General features: G+C 39.5%; 1 protein-coding gene across 1 annotated transcript in view; it reads right to left on the bottom strand.

Moving 5' to 3' along the window:
- EVC2 (EvC ciliary complex subunit 2) overlaps positions 1-20,910 on the bottom strand; it is a 61,526-nt gene that overhangs the window by 16,997 nt on the left and 23,619 nt on the right. Inside the window, 7 exon segments of the mRNA XM_071743977.1 lie at positions 11-130; positions 1,570-1,774; positions 3,105-3,565; positions 4,879-5,038; positions 10,063-10,238; positions 11,197-11,436; positions 13,798-14,122. Coding sequence (XP_071600078.1) covers positions 11-130; positions 1,570-1,774; positions 3,105-3,565; positions 4,879-5,038; positions 10,063-10,238; positions 11,197-11,436; positions 13,798-14,122 — 1,687 coding nt within the window.

The raw sequence follows: 20,910 nt of genomic DNA on the forward strand, positions 1-20,910 counted from the left end.
TTCCACTCACCTTATTCAAATTTTCATCTTTCACTGAGTCTTCATAAATGACAATTTTGTCCTTTAAAGATTTCTTCAGAATATCTATCTTATTTCTATTCCTGGATCCCGTTTTTTTAAGTTTGGAATGCTGCAGTAAGAAGATGAGCACAAAGTAGTTTCTTTGTAAGAGGTGTAGTAGGATGCTAATATTATGATTATCACTTGCTCTTATTGGCAGATCCACCAACTAATAAACCACTTGGCAAGGAGAGATTCACTGAGATTATATTTCTAAAATGAAAGTGCTGCCTATTCATTCAGAAAATTCCTTTCAGACATGCATAGTTAGACACTTTTTTTTGATTTTTTTCAAGGAGAATTCTATATTCATCCTTTCCATGAGAACTGCTAGCACATAAATCTGATTTTAAATGATCCTTGGCAGTGAAAATAAGAGGAGATTTTTAACTGGTATTTTAACTCTCCTCCTCTGCATGCTTCAACATGAACAAAGAACATTAATTTAAGAAGTACATTGTTTTCAAGCCACATTATATGAATCACAAATGAACCATGATAGCATTAAGAGGCACCATTCCATGTAATCAAATTACCCTTGACCTTTATATTTCTTTACAAGAATATCAACCACATGGAATGTACTCCTGGGGAAATGAGCAGACCTGCTCACCTATAAGGCTTTGCAAAGTCAGTTTCCTTCTTTACTACTTTAGAAATTATTAAGGTTTTGACCTAGGCTGGCTCCTGGTACAATTAAGCCAAGGTAGTTTTAGTTTAGGAAAAATAACCAAAATAAAGCAGAAGAAACCCCTTCTTTTTATTTTGTCAGATACAATTTATGCAGCAAGTCATTTTCAGTTCTTAAAGAGGAGGGGGAGGGAAAAGTATGATTCTACAGGTTTTATATTCCATTGAAGGACTTTAATAATAATAATAATTTAGACAACTAATAAGACAGACTTCTTGTTGGGAATGCCTAACTTTGAGTGAAGATGCTTCATCTTTTATGTATTTAGATTTGGAAAAAACCCCAATAAACAGAAAACCCAACCCTCGATTCTTTTGGAAAGAAGAAACAGAAACCAAGCACAAATTCCTGCAAAAAACTAATTCAAAAACTACTTTCCTAAACGGACAAGACAACAGAGAACATCCTCCTAAAGAAACTCCCTAAATATTTCCTTGATTTGGTGTCAAGCTTAATAATATGGAGGGGCTGCCAGAAAAATCTCAGGCTGGGCTGGAAAGGCCCCACCACGTTCCAGGCTCAGCATTGCTCAATTTTTTGGCATTTCACTGACTCTCTTCAGAGGTACAATTCCTTTTGGCCACTCATCTGCTTCTTTAGAATTATATTTTTTTTTCTTGGGAAAGCCAGAGGACAGGCTACCAGTAGAAAGATGCAGGTCTAGGAAAAAAAAACCCTCTTATTTATCTAATTTTTTTAACCCAAACTGTTATCTTCAAGGTGGCCCCTATGGAGAAGTGATGGACTCTTCTCTGCAGCCAAGGCAGACACAACCCACAGGTAACACCATCCCCACACTGATCCCACATCATTCCCACCTGTTTATTGATCACTGCCAAATTCTGATCAACTTTCAGCATCTCTGCCTCCCTCCTCTCCAGCTCGAAAGCCTGGAGCAAGGTTCTTGCTCTTATTTTGGGCCAAGCCAAGCTGCTGTCTACCTGGGAGAAGCAGCAGTGCAGCTCTTGCCTCATTCTCAGCAATTCCTCTTCTGAGAATGAGAGGGGTAAATGTAGAAGATGCCTGTTAAAAAAAACCAAAAACACAACATAATCCATTTATTGTTCAGTGACATGGGCAACATTGCATAAAATGTGAGAAAAAAAATACTAGACATGACATTGACCATCCTTTTTTATTTTATTTATACATCAGCTAAAGCTTCCAGACATAGGACCAAGCTGTTTAAAATATCCTTGACAATGCCTTAAATTCTGTACAGAGAACCTCCTGGACTGTAAAGCTTCATCTTCACGATGAAACAAGTTTTAAATATTTAATAAACAAATAGTTTAATACATTTTCTATGCACAGAATCCTTCTAGCTCATCAGATAATAAAAGGGAGCCTAGGGCTGAAATGGAGATAAAAATTGCCTGTAAAGCCTCTCTGTGTTGTTTTCCAGCACTTAGCAGTCACAGCCACTGAGAGGTGAAAAAAAATACAATAAAGAGATACTTTTTTATTTAACTCATATATGTCATCCTCCCCACCACCAAGTCACAAGGGTTCTGGCTGTTCTTTGTTAAAAAAACAACCTGTAGAAGCCTGAACAATACAGAACACATTTTAGCAGCAATTTGAATCACTCAGAGTTCCTGTTTTGTAGAAAGAACGTTCTGAGCACAGAAATCTGGAGGACTGAACTTCAGGTCACAATGAAGTTGACTTAAAAATAAAGCAAGCTAAAGATTAATTTAATTTTCCAGTTGTGACTAACCTTGCACTACATTGATCATCTTGTGACTGAAACATTTTCTTAAAGAGTATTTAATAAAAAATAGCAGACCTAAGAAATACAGGTTTGCCTGTTCTAGCTGCTTCCCCTAAAGCTAAAAGTTTGAAAGCAGAGTATTTTTTCCTCTTTCCAGGTCTCTAGCAGTATCTGTTATGAAATGGACACTGCACAGGTGTAAATCTTCAGGTAATATTCATACTCAGAAGTTTATTTGAAGAAATGCTCTGGCAGAGCTTAAAGCAAGCACCTGATGAGCAAGGCTTGACTTGTGGCTAGGAGGAATAAATCAAAATTGAATACAGGGCTAATGAAGCCTGATGGACTAAATAACATTTCCAAAGCTGCTGAAGCTCTGAGGACAGGCTGAGAATAGTAATGAGAGATGTAGAAGGGAAACCTGGCATGGGATGAACAGAAGGACAAAAAACCTCCACCCTTTGGGTTTCCAAACTGCTGTTTCCCAGGGATTTCCATCACAGCACTGGTGGAAAATCAATTCCTGAGTGCAGGACAGAGAACTTCCCATTAGGAATTATCCCAGCCAGGTGTCATAGCTGTTACTTCATCTGTATTTCCAAGAAAAGCTAAGGAAAAGAGGTACAGAGAGATACTTGCATGAACACTGATTGTTCCCAGCTCCTTGATTTTTTTTGTTCCAAAAGGCTCATTTCCAGTTCTTGGCTCAGCTTCTGCCTGGTGAGCTGCAGCAGCTCTTCAGCTGCTGTGTTCTTCTCCCACTCTTCCCTCTCCAGCTGCTCATGTTTAACAACCATCTCTTTTTTATGTTCCTCCACAGCTTCCAGCAGGAACATCTTTGGAACACTGAGCTTAACCAGTTCTTGCACAAATCCTCCATACTGAACACGTTTAAGCTCTTCAGCAGCTTTCTCTGCTAGACTGAACAGAAGCTCTTTCAGCTCTTCACTGGCCTCACTGTCAAGCTTTTCAGTCAGTTCTTCAAATTCCAGGGTGTAATCACTCAGCAGACTTTTCCAGTGGCTCAGATAGTGGGTGACTTCCTTGGTGGTTTTGAAAGGGTCTCCAAGTGACAGCTGCTCCTTCCAGTGCTCCTTCTGCTGAGTCGTTTGCCAAAAGGAAGGAAAAGGTTAAGAGAAGGAACATCTCATACTCCAGGTCTCTAAATACACACTTCTTAGCAATGCAGAATTTCATACTTTTGTTTTTCAGTCTTCTCAGAACTGCTTTTCAGCACCCAGAGACTTATTTAGCCCTCAACATGATGGCTTACTATGCATCTAGCAGGCCTGTAATAATTCAGATTATTGTTAAATGGAAAGGTTAACACCAACCCAGGATAATTCAGGTTGTTGCTAGCTAGTAGGGCTAACAAACAAATGCATGAACTTGTGGTTTGCCATCATCCCAACTATCTGAACTGTAATGCCCTGGCAGCATCCCAGAAGTGAATCTGAATCAAATACGAAGGAAGAAGAAAAAAAAAAAAGAGTGTAGGGGGAAAAAGGTTGTGTTTTTCTTTTTTCCCTTTTTTTTTTTTTTTAATTTTATTTTTCCCATCTTACAGGTTGCAGAAATTTCACTGGAAAGCTAAACCCAAGCTACCTACACTGAGAATAAATACAACTGCTGAAGTCTCCTGAAGTTAGACCTGCTGCCTCTTGCTAGCTGTTAAAAAAGCAGAAAACACTGAAAACAAATACAGAGCAAAAGGTAGAAGTAATCTCGCCTGATTTTGGTCATTTAAAGAAATATCACCCCATTCAAGATATTTTTTTCTACATCCTTTAGGCAGAGAAAGACAGGGACCACAGAAAGCCAGGGATCTTGGGTAACAGCTCCTTTCCATTTCTCTCACACCAACCACAAGTCACCTTCTCTTATAAAATGGAGCTCTTGGAGTTTGCCTTGATTTTTAAGATGGCTGAGGTTAGGTGGCACAAGCCTTTTAAATTTGTAACTGAATTTTAACTATGTTTTGGAAGTCATTCAGGTCACACATAGTCAGGAAACCCACAGAAAATGATAATGTCACAGATCTGTGGCATCTTCCTTACCCACTCCAGAACTTCAGTTGGCTTTTGCCTGTTTGCACATTACTGAGGTTTCTTATAACCCTTTGGACAGGTAAGACCAAGCAGAGGGTCTTCACTAGTTTCTCCAGTTATATTATCTTCTTTCAGGTTTTTCTAAATGAAGTAATTACTCCATAATTAACATGGCACATAGAAACCCACAACGAAAACCATCGGACACTTCTTTTCACCCACGATCCAGGCAGTGTGCTGACCCCTGTCCTAAGAACTACACTTTATTTTGCAATTCTTAATTTAATTTATTCTTTCTTCAATTTAATTGCCATTTTTAATGTACGATAAGCCCTGTGAAAAATAAACATCCTGAAAATAATTACCTTCTGCAGCATTTCTCGCCTCCGCTTGGTAATGAGTTTCTGGCGAAGCTTTTGCTTCTCTTGTTTTAAATCATGATTGAATTTCTGTTTAACAGAATTAATTTCAGCCTCAGCTCTGTCCAGCAGCACTCCCAGATGACTTTCAGGTAGGTGACCTGCTCTGTAACAACAGTGTTGGAAGCCTGTCACCCCAAATTCTTAAGGATAAAAGGATATTGGAGGCAGTCAGTCCCATCAGAAGGCTCAGCAAAGCACAGACACAAGATGATATCTGGGGTTTCAGACATGTGGTGGGATCAAACAAGCAAGTGGATAATGGAAAAATGGTTTCAGAGATGAGTGTAGGCTTGAAGCAGTTTGGGGAGGCAGAGGGAAAGTGTCTGAAGAAGGAACAGGAAGAAGGGAGGAAGGGAAGACAAATCAAATCCAGCTACGTATGAATTAGTCAAGTGGTATTCAAATGAGACCTTTTAAAGCTTATATATTATTCATAATATTTACATTTTTCACTTAATACCCCTGGCATGCAATGCTAGGTGTCTTTTATAACTCTTCCTCATTAGAAACAATTTTCTCTTTAAAGGATGCAATCTAATCAAAGTCAAACCCATCACAATTATTTCAAGGATACAAAGCAATCACAGCCATGAAGATTTGTATGAAACACTCCTGGTCTCAGAAAAAAATCAAGATTAATAGTGAAATACTCTTCACACTGTAAATTCTCAGTCTGAAGCACACAAATGAAAGCTTAAGACTGTGGTTTATCTTCAGTTGCTACAGGATTTCATTTCAAAGAGTAAGCAAGATCCCAGAGTTAGAAAAACCTCTCTCAAATTGAACTGAATAAACTCAAACTGCTTTGAGCAACCTGGTCTAGTGGGAGGTGTCCCTGCCCAGGCAGGGGACTCAGATCTTGATGAGCTTTAAGGTCCCTTCCAGCCCTAACCATTCAATTTCAAAAATTCACTGCCATTATATTTACACCAGAAATCCCCTAAATCTTTCTCAGACACGAGAAGAATAAAAGAACATATTAATTCAGAGCAGGCTGCTGGAAATCTGTGTTGTAATTTCTAATATTAAACACTGTAGACTTCCAAAATGTGGGGCTGAAAATGTCAAGATGGATCTTTGAGTAGAAAGTAGAACTTGGATGTTGTCCAAACACCTTCTGCTTTATTTCTGAAATCCCCATTTTTCAGAAGCTGTGAATGTAAACCCAGAGACTGGATTCAGATAAATCCAGGGCTTGTTCCAACCTGATCCCTGGCTCAATTCATAAACTACAGCAAGCCCTTCTCCAGAAAGGACCTTCTTCTTCTGCTTTATTAAGATTTGTGGACACTGTGACAGCTTAATTCAACATAAAATCCTCAAAATAAAAGAAATAAAACAGAAAATTAATGTATTAGCTTGTTTGCAGACACTGCACTGGGACCATGGGGGACAGAGTCCACAGGTCACAACTTTGCATCCACAAGGATCTCCCCTACACAATGAAACTGCTGGATCATGGATTTATGTGAACCAAAGTCACCTTTTGCAGAGCTTTCCTTCTATTTATCTGCAAAGGGGGTTAAAATTTTTGAGAGAAGTCCACCCACCATCATTCTTGGATCTTCTGGCCAAGTTTTTTTTTGGCCTTGAAAGCAATCAATGTTAAATTTTAGTGTTATGTGAAATAAACCCCCACAATAGCACCTGATTTCCTACCCATACTTGGTAACTCTAAATCTTGCTCCCCATTTTGATCAAACCCAAAAGATTAGTGAATAAAAAGTTAGAATTATTACAGTGAGGAAGTGAGGCAAGATCATCACCAAAATATTCTTTTTAACACCTTCATCCTATCTTGTACTGAGGAAATAAACCCAGGCTTGCTGCACCTATTTAAAATCCCTCTCCAGAGCATTAGAGAAAGATGAATGTGTTGGAACCAACCAGCAAATGAAAAATACAGAAAAAGTCAGAATGCCTGCAAGATGATATATCCCTACCTATTCTTAGGATGAAATAGAAGAATCTACATTGTTTCAGGTTGTTGATTTATTTAGAGATCCATTATGTCCACAGCTCAAACTGAAAGTGATGCAGTGTTGTAAAATCTATCTAGTTTGGGGTGGTTTTGGGTTTTTTGTTGGCTTTTTTTTTTTTTTTTTTTTTTTTTTTTTTTTTTTTTTTTTCTGGAATCTATTTATTTAGAAATCTCAGATAAGAAAAATAATGGGCAAACCACCTACCACCAGAGAAGGCTATGATACAAATCAGTATTGCAGGAAGTCCTAGGAGGCTCAGTTTTGCCAAGAAACCTTCATTTCTGGTTTCATATAAGCAGAGTTTCAATAGAAACAATTGCAGTATCAGAATGAAAAGGTGTCCTGTTTCTAAAGGACTCTGAAATGAAACAAAAAAATAAGAAAGGAGGAAGATAATGACACAGTACAGACTGTGTGATAAACTGCTTGGTCTCAGACATCCTGCAGGCACATATTTAACACTTTTGAACAAGGAGAATCTTTAGGAAGAAGAACTGCAGGAATAAGAAGGATGTTTACAGGGAAATCCTCTCAAATGCACTGAAGGAACAGAGATGAAATATGGGGCCAACAGCCCCATACGCCTGTCAGAGGCAGAACTCACCTGTTTTATACTGAACAAACGTCAAGAAAATTAGGAGAAAATGTGATGTCAGGGCACTAAAAGCAAAAAGTTGTAGCTTGTTTTTTAATGCCCTGGAGAACTACCTGTAGGAAGGTGATGGGAGCATCCCCAGGACATAAGGGGTGTCAGGGTTTAACACTGTCCTGGCAATTGAACCGAGTACCAGAGGCTCTCTATTAATCTCTCTCTCCTCCCTGATAAGAAAGGAGAGAGAATAAGGGAGAGAGACTGATGGGTTGGAAACTAAACTACACAACTTTAATGAAACAGGAAAGATAAATAGGAAAAATTACTAAATATATACAAATATACAGGAAAATGGATACCACATTCCTCCCCCCTTTCCCCCAGTAGCTCTCACGTCACCACCGAGGCTGCAGGGCAGCTCTGGGAAAGTCCAGGCTGGAATCCTGGAGTTGGCAGCAGTTGGGAACTGGAGGCAGGAACACACAGATCCAGGCTGGAATGGATCAGAACCACAGGCAGGTGAACAGACGGGATCCTTCCAGGATGCTGGGTGAAGGAAGGGAAGCAGGAAAGGCAGGAAGGGCAGGAAGCAGGAAGCTGGAAGCAGGAAATCGATGGCTTGGCCCTCGTGATCCCTCAAATTTATCCTGAGGATGAGGTGTATGGGATGGAATCCTCTGTTTGGTCAGTTCTGGCATCTATCTTGTCCCTTCCTCCCCAAAGGAGGCTGCAGGTGGGACCTCTTTATGTTTTCCTCAGAGCTGAGCAGTGGCCTTGGCTCTGCACACCAGTCTCTAGCAGTAACTCTAAACATCAAGTGTGATCAGTCCTAGAAACACACACTGTCTGAGAAACTTGCTGGGAATTTCAGCAAGTGCAGCTACTTACAAGAGACTGAGCTAAAAGCAAAAGTACAAGACAGAAAATCACCTCTATCCTGGCCCAAACCAGGACAAGGGGGATGGACACAAAGCAGAAAAATTGGACCAACCTGGATGGCCAGGGAGGCTGAATCACAACATTAGACAGAGACCATCCAGAGAGAGCCTGCAAGATGATGCTCATGTTAATCCTGCTGCAGGATTCCACCTGCTGAACTCACATCTTGCCTGTACTCAGCTGAAAATTTAGGCAAATAATTCAGAGCAATAAAAGCTCCAGAGAGAGAACTGCTACAAGCAGAAAAGGTTTGAAGAGGTGATTATTGGAGAACTTTATACTAATGCCTTACTGCTGGAAGCATTCCTTTTCCAAACCCAACCCACTGGAAGGGCCAGCAGGACACTGCTGAAATTAACTTGTAATAATAAGGTCCATTTAAATGGAGATTATTCAGAAAAGTAGGAAACCACTGTGGTATGTATTGCTTCAAACTTTTCTGTCAAAGTTAATCAATTGCCTGCTTTAAAACCACAGCTCACAAGAAATGCTCTTGTAAAAATTTAAATTTGGGGTCTTTCGTACCTTGGGACTCAGGAGAACTGGATCCAGTTTTTAAGAGACCACAGAAGGAAGGAAACATCTTGTAAAGGAGCAGATGCTGGCAAAAGAACAACCCAACATCTTCCAGCTGCTGTGGTTCAAAACCACTGAGAACCTTGAGCCTCTGGGGACAGCCTGAACAACCCAGGATAAATACTGCTTCAAGTAGCACTTTCCTGCCCATTTATTCTTCAAGGGAAAACACACACAAAGCCTAGCAAGGCACCCCTGAAATCTATCACTATGGATTATATTTTAAAACTACCTTTCCTGCCTTTTTGGCACTGGAGTCCATTGCAAAAGCCACTGATTACCCACAGCCAGCCCTGACAAATGGGGCATCTTATTTAGATACTATCTTTAGAAAAGCCTTTGGCTGCTCTATTTAATTTAAAATGTTCACAGCCCTCCCCTAGAATTGGTGTGGTTTTATTTTGCTTTTTATAACCTTTTTTTCTGGCCATACAGAATCTTCCCCATGTTAATCTGAAATGCCTCACTATCTGATAAAATTTAAGCATCCTATTAAGCTCCATTTCTAAAAGACTTTCCCCCCCCCTCATCATTCATGTGCTGGTTTGTATATTCTTTAATTTATTGATGTGATTATTTACTTTCTCAGTTTCTCTTCTCCTTACAAACAGTTCTGCATTTTAAAATACTTTGTGGAATTGGTTCACAAGTGAACCAATTTTTTTTTTTTTCTGTTAAATCCTGATGTTTACAGGGGAAGACCCCAAATATCATTAACTGGTTCCAATGGACACTGGCAGAACTTTTCTCAAGCTTCTGTAGAAAGAAACTGAGATTCTTTCATGAAGTTTGGTTCCCACTAAAGCCAAATTACAAACAGAGAGAACAGACATCAGCAGACTACAAAGCTTCACCTTGGTGTCTGCTGGATATTAACCAAGAGTCACCAGTTACAAAATACTTTCTTAGAATTAAAAGATAAGATTTTTAATGCACCTTTCCTGCTAGCTAACACAGGTGAGGATTTTTAAAGGCTGTTTTGCTGCCTTTGAGATAAAGCAGTCAAATAAGTGCCAAGAAAAGAATGGATATATTTACCTTTCCATCCTATTAATGAGACTTGATATCTGGGATGCTGCCACATTAACTACAGCAGAGGCTTGAGAATCCCTTAGCTGTATCTTACTTAGAAGATACTCTCTGTAAGCAAATCTTCTATTCAGATGGTATTTCTTGTTAGCTTGCAAAAAATCCATGAGCTCTTCAATGTTTCCCTAGAGGAAAGATCAAGAACAGAATTACTTCATCAGGTCACCAGGCTGAAGGTTTTCTTGCCCTGTGATCCAAAGAGAGTAAGAAGCATCAAGCCTTTCCTTTTTGTTTCATTGTGGTGTATTGTCTGATTAAAAAAAAAAAAAGGGAACATTTTCATAGGTGTCTAAATGGAATCAGAAGCTAAAGCCAAGTCTTCCAGATGCATCCAGTAGAGCCTGGGGAAAGCCAAGCCCCCTGTACCCAGAAAATTCCTGTACAGAGATCTCCAGAGATCCCCAGCATTTATAAGACAGCATCTGCTGCCCTTTGGAAACACCATTCATAAAATAAGTGTTCTCTTAGTTGCCCAAGCCCATTATTTGGGCTGAAATTATTTCTGAAAATGACACTGGGGCATTCCTGGACCATGCTGAGGGCCCCATTAACACCAGCAAGGGTAGACCTGGAACCAGAAGTTTGCTGCATGAGCCAAAAATCTGCTCTTAGAGCATCCTCTGGGGGAGGACTTGGGGCAGAGCTGCATCAACAGAGCTTTCAGGAGCTAAGCAGAGCCCTAAAATCTGCAGATTTACCAAAACCCTCACTGCAAAGCTGGGGATTTATGCTACACAATTTCCCACTGCATGGTGTAGAAAACTTTTCAAGCTTCTTTCTCCTGGGTGATTTGGATGAGCTACGAGTTTTATTTTCCCTGAGCAGCAAAAAATAAGCTTTATGCACTTGGGCATTTTGGAAATATTACAAATTATTGGAAATACACCTCAGTCAGCATTGTAGAAAAAGGCTGTGCACATGCATCAATGTTCAGTTGGGCAGATCTCTGGATGTGCAGAGTGATGGTATTATATTTTCTTGAATTCTCTTTAAGAAAATTGGTTATAAAAACCCTAACAATTTCCCTGAAACTTTTCTCAGAAGTTACTGTGGGTTTGCACTCTGGTGTTCTGGGTTTATTACCTGTATTGTAGAGTAATCATCCACTAATGTTTTAGCTGCTTCCAACTTCAGTTCTCCCTTGAAAGCAGCATTTGTTATCTGTGTAAAAAAGATATTATGGAGCTCTTTTCTCTGGGTAAGAGCCAGCTGTCTGGAAGCCTTTGCAAAATACTCCTCCTGCTTTACCAAAAGGAATCTCTTCAAGCTGTCCTGCTCCAGCCTGTGAAGTCTGGCCAGGAGATTTCTGTACTCCACAGCAGGCTGCAGAGAAGAAGAAAAAAAAATAAATGAACTGATATTCAGTATTCAACATAGTTTAAATATCAGTGCTAGCAGCTGATGCATATTTTACACTGAGAAGCCTACACTTCCCATGGGTTTCACCTGTTTGGAATGCCAAGGGTTGTACAGCTGTCAATCTCTAACCCAGATAAGACTTTCTAGAGTTTAGAAGAATTATAATAAAGACAATAATATAGAGTATTGGAGAACTACATGAAACAGCATGACATTAAACACAAAGACTATATATGAGATTAATTTCTTAGGTTTCAAACCTGAAATCCTATTAAAGTTGAATAGATTCATATAAGACAGAACAATGAAATAATAGTAAGCATACATTTTAAGAAAAATACAAATTATAAGAAACTGTTCTATTAGAAATCTCTAAAAATTCTTATTATTGGTGAACTATTTTATCTACAGCTTTCTACAAATGAGTCCAAGAGCACTGCTTTAGAGTAACAACACTGAAGTAGAATGAAATGGCAAATAATTCAAAAGCCTCTTTGCAGGAACTACTTTGGAATGCCAAGGGTTGTACAGCTGTCAATCTCTAATCTAGATAAGGCTTTCTAGAATTTAGAAGCATTATAATAAAGACAATAATATAGAGTATTGGAGAACTACATGAAACAGCATGACATTAAACACAAAAACTATATATGAGATTAATTTCTTAGGTTTCAAACCTGAAATCTTATTAAAATTGAATAGATTCTTATAAGACAGAACAATGAAATAATAGTAAGCATACATTTTAAGAACAATACAAATTAAAAGAGACTGTTCTATCAGAAATATCTAAAAATTCTTATTACTGGTGAACTATTTTATCTACAGCTTTCTACAAATGAGTCCAAGAGCACTGCTTTAGAGTAACAACACTGAAGTAGAATGAAATGGCAAATAATTCAAAAGCCTCTTTGCAGGAACTACTTTCTCCTAGCTCTCCAGGAAGACTTCCATATTCATAGCTTTAATCTCAAAGGGCATCAACTCATGATAGAATCAAAACTTAAATGTTTCACAGAGCAAAGAATCCCTCTGATGCCAGCAGAGCCACCTAACAGCAGCTATCTTGGTCTTGTTTGAAATTTCCTGCTGTTTATTTTATTCCCCTCATTCCCAAGAGAGAGAGTGCAGACAGCAAATAACTCATCAGAAAGGCAGGAATTACACATTCTGTCTTTTTTTAGTATGTAATAAATAAATCAGGAGAAGCATTGGGTTGCCCTTCATTCTCTGATTCCAACCATTCAGGATTTCCAGGATCAACCAGACTGAACCAATACCAATTCCCAACATTAAACCAGCACCAAACATTCATGTGGCTTTTTCAGTGGTTTCTCTTTACAGAGGGGAAATATTCAAAACACAAGGGGATCCTTTCCACACATCAAGTAAAAATCCAAACAAGCCAAAAAAAACCAAACCCAAGCCACAACAAAAACCCAAACCAAAGAAACCCACAAAAAAAAAACCAAAAAAAAAAAAACCACCCAAAACCAAACACAAACCAAAAAGCAAAAAACCAAAAAACACAACAAAAACCCCAAAACAAACCAACCCAAAATAATTCTGTACACTGGATGTTGACCTGGGCTTTATTTCCACCTAGTGACCACCTATGAGCTCCTGGGTAATGAAATTTACCCATTTGGACAGAGTTCTTCAAAGAAAAGTAACTCACAGAAACATTAAGTTTTTACTTAAAGGGAGGCTCTAAACTTGGAACAAATCATTCCCTGCCTTAAATTATTTATCTCTATTTATCCTGAGGCTATTTCCAAGAGAATTCCACTTTCTGCTCTGCCTACCATACAGATTGTTCTGCTTGCCTCAGTTTGGAGAAAAACAGCCTTGGGTTGTGCTTATATTCTCATTTTCTTCAAAATAAGAACATAAATATTGGAGGCTTTTTATCTAGGTGGGAAGGTTTATGATGCAGACAGTTTGTTCTGCTCTGAATGTGCAAAATGGTGTCTGACTGGAGGTCTCAGGAACTGCTGCAGTAAAACACAATAAATAAAATTATAACATTTTGCAAGGGCTTAAGTGCCTATTAAAAAAAAAAATAAATCAGGGCAATGACAATCTTTTGTTTTCAGGTGTCACAGATTCTCTTGAGAAATTTTCTGGTGAAGTAGGACAGTTTCTAAATAACAACCTTAATTATAACTATTGTGGGGTTTGGTTTTTTTTTTGAAGGCATTAAAATTTTACAGCTTTTCTTCTCACTCTACTGAAAGGACAACTTCACCAGCGTGGTCTAAAAGAGAAACAATTTATAAAAAAACATGTATCATGGATGACACTTTGATTTTGTCCCAGATTTACCTTTTCATTCATTTTCTTCATCAATTCCTCAGCCTCTTCATTTGCAGCTCTTGCTTTTTGCCTCTGAGCCTCCACTTTCTTCCTGGTTTCCAGATCACACTCAGCTGTTAAAGCCACCACTTTCCTTTCATATTCCTCTTGAATCTCCTTCTCCAGGGCCAGAAAATGCTTGTTGAAAACTGAACTCAGCCTCTTCTCCAGGTGAGGGAAGATGCTGTGACTCCAGACCATCTTCTTCAGCAGCAGAGCAACCACCTCTCTGCAGATCTGGGTCCGATGTGCCTCCAGGTCAGCATCTGCCCTCATCAGGCTGGCAACCTCCAAGCTGGGGAAATCCAAGGAAAACTGGTTGGAATAGCAGATGACAGGAAAATTCCCCATCAGAAAACAGGGATATGTGGATTTATTCAGTGCTTGGATAACCAAGTGGCAGTGGGAGAAGTGCAGGGCTGTGGCACCGGGGGAGTTTTCTCATTATCAGAGGAATCACTAAAAAAGGGGAGACAACTGCTAGAGCAAATTTAATGAAACATCTTTGCTCTTCCATTTGAGACAGGAAACTCAAAACATGCCCTCAGATTAAAAGCAAATCAAAATCTTTCACAGAAAAGAAGAAAAAAAAAAAAAAAAAAAAGGAAAAAAAAAAAAAAAAGCCAACAAAAAAACCTCAAATGAAAACCCCACCATCTCAGTTGGGAAGCAGATGAAGAATGTTTGAGTAGACCATAAATTTTACTGACTTTGTAAAGTAAAGAGAACAGGAGACTGTGTTTTGATTATGTGCTGATACAGATAAATTAAAATAGCTGACATCTGCTGTGAACATTATTAGAATTCCAGAAAAGAAATTAAAACCAGAGAGAAACACAAATGTCTTTGGCTTTTTGTTTTGGTGTTTTTTTTTTTTTTACTAAAGGCAATACATCATGTTGCAGATTAATACATTCTCATTTAAGTTTAGAGTTAATTAAATTGGAATTATAATTACTCTTATTTCGTATACTGAGTAAAAACCTGTACATTTTATAGCTTTGCCTGTTCTACACTCAGCTCAGGATTGCAGAATGAGATGGGTTTTGCACCTTCATGTCAGTTCACACGAACCCACAGCACTGCACACTTCTGTGGGAGGACTAAATATACAAGAATCCCTTTGTGACCTACAAAATACACTTTTAAGAGCTTAAATTCAGTCTCTTCTTAGTTAGGCTAAATTATTGCTTGGAATTGCTCCACAGTTAAATCTTAGACTGAACTTTAAACCCCTAACAAAGATCTTGGCAAGACAGTGGAATGATGCTACATTCAGAATGTTATAAATCAAAGCATGCAAATCCATAACCACTTCATCTTTTTCCTTTCCTCCTGTAAGCAAATAAAGTTTAACCCAATGAGTGATATATTATTATCCCTGTTCAACACAGGAGATACATTTTTAGAAATCAATGGGGTGGAGTCAAGTTACTCAGACTTGAAGTATTTAGGAGACATTTTCAGCTGTGACAACCTGTCCCAAAGAGGCAGAGAGATTTTTCTGTGTGTTTCTGGGGCAAATTTTCCTGTGGTTGGTGCCAGCTACAAAACCTCCTCCATTTCCCCTTCTTTGTCCCATAGAGGAGCACAAATCACTGCTGGATGGGGCCAGATCCCTGACATTGTGTGTGCCCCAACCATTTCTCACAGTAATTTTCAGGCCCTGTAAGTGCTAATATTTTCTTTAATATCCCCAAGACACACCAGTAACCCTAATTTAATTGAAGCATATCCGTGTTTGGAGAGAGACATCTCATCTTGATTTTCAAATATGCCCTAAGAGGGAACTAAACATTTCAATTAATTTTCCACTTGATAATTCCTTTAAGACCTAAAAATCATCACCTTATCCTCAGCTTGTATCTGACCAGTTTTAATTTCCAACTTGCTTTGTTTGCTGGAATAACAAGTTCCTCACTTATTCTTTTTATGATGTGTGCACTATTAGATGGTGGTCACAGTCCCTACTTACCCTTTTTTCCCAAGAATTAATTCCTCATCTTTCTCTGGAAGGCAAAAATTTACAGCTCCTGTCCATTTTACAGCTCATAACACAACATTTATTTCTCCCCACAAAAGCAGGATATTTTTCACCATGCTTTGAAAAAAGATTAATGAATTCCTCACCCACTTCCTTGCTGCTTCCCAAGTTGTCTTCAGCAATGATCCCATGGATAAGAGCCAAAACCAAACACCATCACCTTTCCTAATGGATATTTCCCTAATGGAATATTAGGGAAATATTCCTAAATGGAATATTTCTCCCTATTCACAGCAAATACCAACAACTAAACCTGACTGCACTTGGAGCAAGGCTCCCATGCTCCTTCTTGCCCATAAAAAGAATTAAGGAACCCAAATAACTCCAGTCCTCAAGATCCTGGTGCCAAATGCAGGAGGAGCAATAGATTCACCTGATGTGAAGTGAGTGATGAAGCTGCTAAAATCCCACTTGGATTTCATCTCCCACTCTCATGAGATCCCACCTGTGAAGAAGCCAAGGAAGCAGAAAAAGCAGATGGATGAACTCCTCCACCAGCCCAAGGGGAACAGCAGGAAGAAAAAGTCATTACAACCACAGTTCTTCCAGGTGACATCTTGGCAGACAGAAGTCAGACCATGACCTTTATCCAGTGGCAGCTGAAGAAAGGTTAAAAAAAATTTGAAATCTGCTTTCCATGTGACTTGCTCTGGTTCTGATTTGCCTCCTCCACACAGCAGCCAGGCAAGTTCATCACATGCACCAAAACCCTTGCTTCAAGCTCTTATTCCCAATGAGAATTTGGGGACAGCCTTAAAAAGCCCCATCAATAGAGTCTTAGATAGGTGCCAGCAGTCAGTACAAAATAGGGATCTTGTGCACATAATAAATGCACCAAATGCTTTCAGACACCATTCCAGCAACCATCCAGATTAAATATGCACTGTTTTGTGACAACTAGGGGAAAAAAAAATAAAAAAATCCTGACATGACACTCAAACCAAAGCAGATTTAATAAATTGCTTTAAAAGTTCTGCACTCTGCGTGCTCCAGCAATTCCTGATTAAAAGGTCTCAGATCCCTTCCTGAGCATATTCAGTGTCCCAGGAAGATGAAAGGCAAAGAAGGAGAGGTGGCAGAAGGCAACCTATTGGTGAAAAAGATCAGATTCTGTAGGACAAAGCATGCAGAGAAAGGATGGGGACAGTACAGAAGGCAGGGGGTACAAAAGTCAAGGAGGGAAGGTGGACAGACACAGAGAAAATGAAATGCAAACAGCAAGTGTACAGATTTTCCACTCACTTGAAGAGGAAGAAGGTTTAAAGAGCTATCAGAGTAGCTCTGGGAGGGCAGAATCCCAGAGGCCAAACAGAGAAGCAGAGAGAGGGCCTGAGAATCTGATGTGCTCCACAGACCTAATAAAAAAAATACAGGAAAGCAGCTGGGGTCAGGAAAGATGAAATCATGATTAATTAAAATAACAAGCAAACAAACAACACACCACACAAAAAAATAAACCTCTCATTACCTACAAAATAATTGTCTTTATGTCCTGTTATTCAAATTAGAGGGCCACAGAGGGAATTTTTTAAGAGGATAATTAACAGCTGCTGAATTCAACTGGCCTCAAATGAACCAGTGGCTTGCTGACAACTTTTTTAAAACTAAATCAGGATTTGCAAAGAGAAGAATCTGCTGTGACACAACTTTCTGAAGTCTTAAGGGGCTTTTAAGGCTTTTTTTTTTTTTTTTAAGTCCTGTAGAATACAGGCTTGACAGCAGAAATGAACTATAGAAATCTGAACACAATTTCATCATATCTATCCAACATCAAAGTGCCATTTTTTAGATAAAAGCAATGTATTTATTAATTTCTAATTACTTGTTTTCTTCAGTTCTCCCATCTTATGGACTCCTATCAACTCTTAAGCAATTGAGCTTCTCTGATGGAGAAAAATGTAGATTTTACACACTTGTCAACTTTATTTCAGCATTAATAACAAAGAACTTTGTAGTGTCTGGAGTACACTCCATGTGTATTCACTCTCTTACATCCATGTGATTATTATTTATATTATTTCTATTATTTATATATTTATTCCAGCACTCTACACACTGCAGAAGAACAGAGCAATGAATATGCCCTCCCCTCACAAATTCTGATTACATTTTTATAAAGTTATGACATACAGAAATTTAGCACCTCCTTTTTTTTTTTTTTTTTTTTGTACTAACAGTGTAACTATTTCTCTGTGTTTTCTACGTAGGAATATTCAAATCCAGCTGCTGTACCAGGGTGATATTTCACTTTCCATTTGAATTCAGGGCTAAAAAAAACCTCCCACATTTGCTCCGCAGCAAATTAAATCACAGCACAGGAGGAAATTTACATTTAGCAAGAAAAAAGTGAACTTCACAAGTGGTTTTTACTTTCCTATCAAGGCTCTCTGGATGCAGTTTGATCCTTTTCTTTAGCACATTGGCCTCAATGCCCTCTGCCACAGGAAAAAAAGAAAAAAATCATAGAATCATAGAATCATAGAATAGGCTGGGTTGGAGGGGACCTCAGAGATCATCGAGTCCAACCCTTGAACAACTACTGCCACAGTCACCAGCCCATGGCACTGAGTGCCACATCCAGTCGCTTTTTAAATGTCTCCAGGGACGAAGAGTCCACCACCTCCCCAGGCAGCCCGTTCCAATGTCTGATCACCCTTTCCGTGAAAAAATTCTTTCTAATATCCAATCTGAACTTCCCCTGGCACAACTTGAGACCTCTTGTGCCCTCTTGTCTTGCTGAGAGTTGCCTGGGAAAAGAGCCCAACCCCCCCCTGGCTCCAACCTCCTTTCAGGGAGTTGGAGAGAGTGATGAGGTCTCCCCTGAGCCTCCTCTTCTCCAGCCTCAACACCCCCAGCTCCCTCAGCCCTTCCTCACAGGACTTGTGCTGGATCCCTTCCCAGCCTCCTTGCTCTTCTCTGGACCTGCTCCAGCACCTCAATCTCCTTCCTGAGCTGAGGGGCCCAGAACTGGACACAGGACTCAAGCTGTGGCCTCCCCAGGGCTGAGCACAGGGGCAGAATCCCTTCCCTGGACCTGCTGGCCACGCTGTTCCTGAGCCAGCCCAGGATGCCATTGGCCTTCTTGGCCACCTGGGCACACTGCTGGCTCCTCTTCAGCTTCCTGGCAATCCAGACTCCCAGCTCCCTTTCTGCCACTCTGTGCCCAGCCTGGAGCTCCCCATGGGGTTGTTGTGGCCAAAGTGCAGGACCCGGCACTTGGCCTTGTTGAACCTCATCCCGTTGGGATCAGCCCAACTCTCCAGTCTGTCCAGGTCCCTCTGCAGAATCCTCCTGCCTTCCAGCTGATCAACACTTCTCCCCAGCTTGGTGTCATCAGCAAACTTGCTGATGATGGACTCAATCCCCTCATCCAAGTCATCAATGAAGATATTGAACAGGACTGATTCTATGATTCTATTTCAGTAGCAATGCATGTGTATTCCTAATGAATTCCCAAAATAACTGACAGTCTGTATGGTGTAGCAGGAAGCAGGCTCAAGTTCAGCTTTGAGAAGCTCAAGGAAGATGAAAAAGAAAAGATGTAGATGTGGAAAGACATTTAAAGAAAATAAGTTGCTTTTAACACATCTGCATCTTCTGAGACTATGAGCATGGTCAGACTTCATCACCTTGGACACAAACTCAGCTGCTCAGCTCTCTTAATATTGTGCTCTAAACACACAGAAAAAGGGAACCACAACCTTTTGGAACAGTTTTGTCAAACCATGGAGCTCCTTCTGATTAATATTCATTGCCAATAGGTCAATATTCAGCAATATACACAGCAAGGAAATGACTGAGTGTAAAACCCAAGCTATTTTGCTTCTTAATGTACATCAAGGATAGGATTTAAGACAAAAACTCACAAAATTAATAACTGAGAAGCTCCCTTATGAAATATTAAAAGTATTTTCTTTAGCCAATCCTCCTGACATTGCAAACTGCCTCCACTCTAAGGATGTCCCTGTCCATAAATATTGAAGACATGTTCCTAAGGTATTTGCTAAACAGTTTGGCACTGCCACTTCATAAATGACATTAACAGTAACAGAGCTTTATGGCAAAAAAGCACAAAAAAAAATCCAGTGGCTCTTACTTTTCTGCATCATTTTTCTCATTCATGTCTGGACAAAAGAACAGCACCAGAACTGATTCCTAACATGTTTGCAATTTAAAATTAATGGATCAGTTATGGCAGGAAGCTTAAACATGTGAGAGGGAAGAGAATGCAGAAGGTACCATCAAACCAGCACACAAGCAAGATGCTGCTGCTCAGTTGAAAGCATCTCAACTATCAAAAGCTCTCTAAGAAAAAAAAAAAAAACAGGATTATGATGTTAAAATTCACAGTGGTATACATAGGATATGAAAAAACTGTCTGCAAATACAAGCCCAGTTCTGATACTCAGAATACTGGCTCCCCCATGAGACAACACAATTCCTCAGTTCCTTACAGAAAATCCAACTTTTCTCCATTCAAGTTGACTGCACTTATTCACTAATAAATTAGAAGTGTGCCACCCTTCTGTTTCCCATTACATTCTATAGGTCACTATCCTTAAAGCAGGTAATTCAGGAAAAAGAAGAATTATTTCATTTGCTTTTAGCCTAGACTGCTGTCACAGAAGCTCCAAGAGCAATGGTAATATTTCCTTTTTTCTTTGGAATCAGCTAAAAGCCTGGATAATGTACAACAGTGTGTGAAGCCCAAGACTAAAATGAATTAATTAAGGAACACAAATCAGAAATGAAAGGAGAGCTTTGCCCAGCTTGCAGAATGAATAAGCAGCTAACAGATGAGGAAGCACCCTAAGCTAAATATTCAAGGGTTAGAAATGAGAGAAAAATAAGGATTGTGTTATAGCTATTGGAGGAAACAGAAAAAAACCTGTGTGTATCTAAGAGAGGCACTAGACCAGTGCTGCAGCACCATCAACCCAGGCTAATCCCAGTATCAACCCAGGATAGCAACCCAGTAGCTGATCAACCCAGGCTCCAGGCTATGGGGTCAGTGGGCATAGCAGAGCTGTGACTGATTT

The sequence above is a fragment of the Heliangelus exortis genome, chromosome 4, assembly GCF_036169615.1.
Source record: "Heliangelus exortis chromosome 4, bHelExo1.hap1, whole genome shotgun sequence".
In the NCBI taxonomy this organism is placed as follows: Eukaryota; Metazoa; Chordata; class Aves; order Apodiformes; family Trochilidae; genus Heliangelus; species Heliangelus exortis.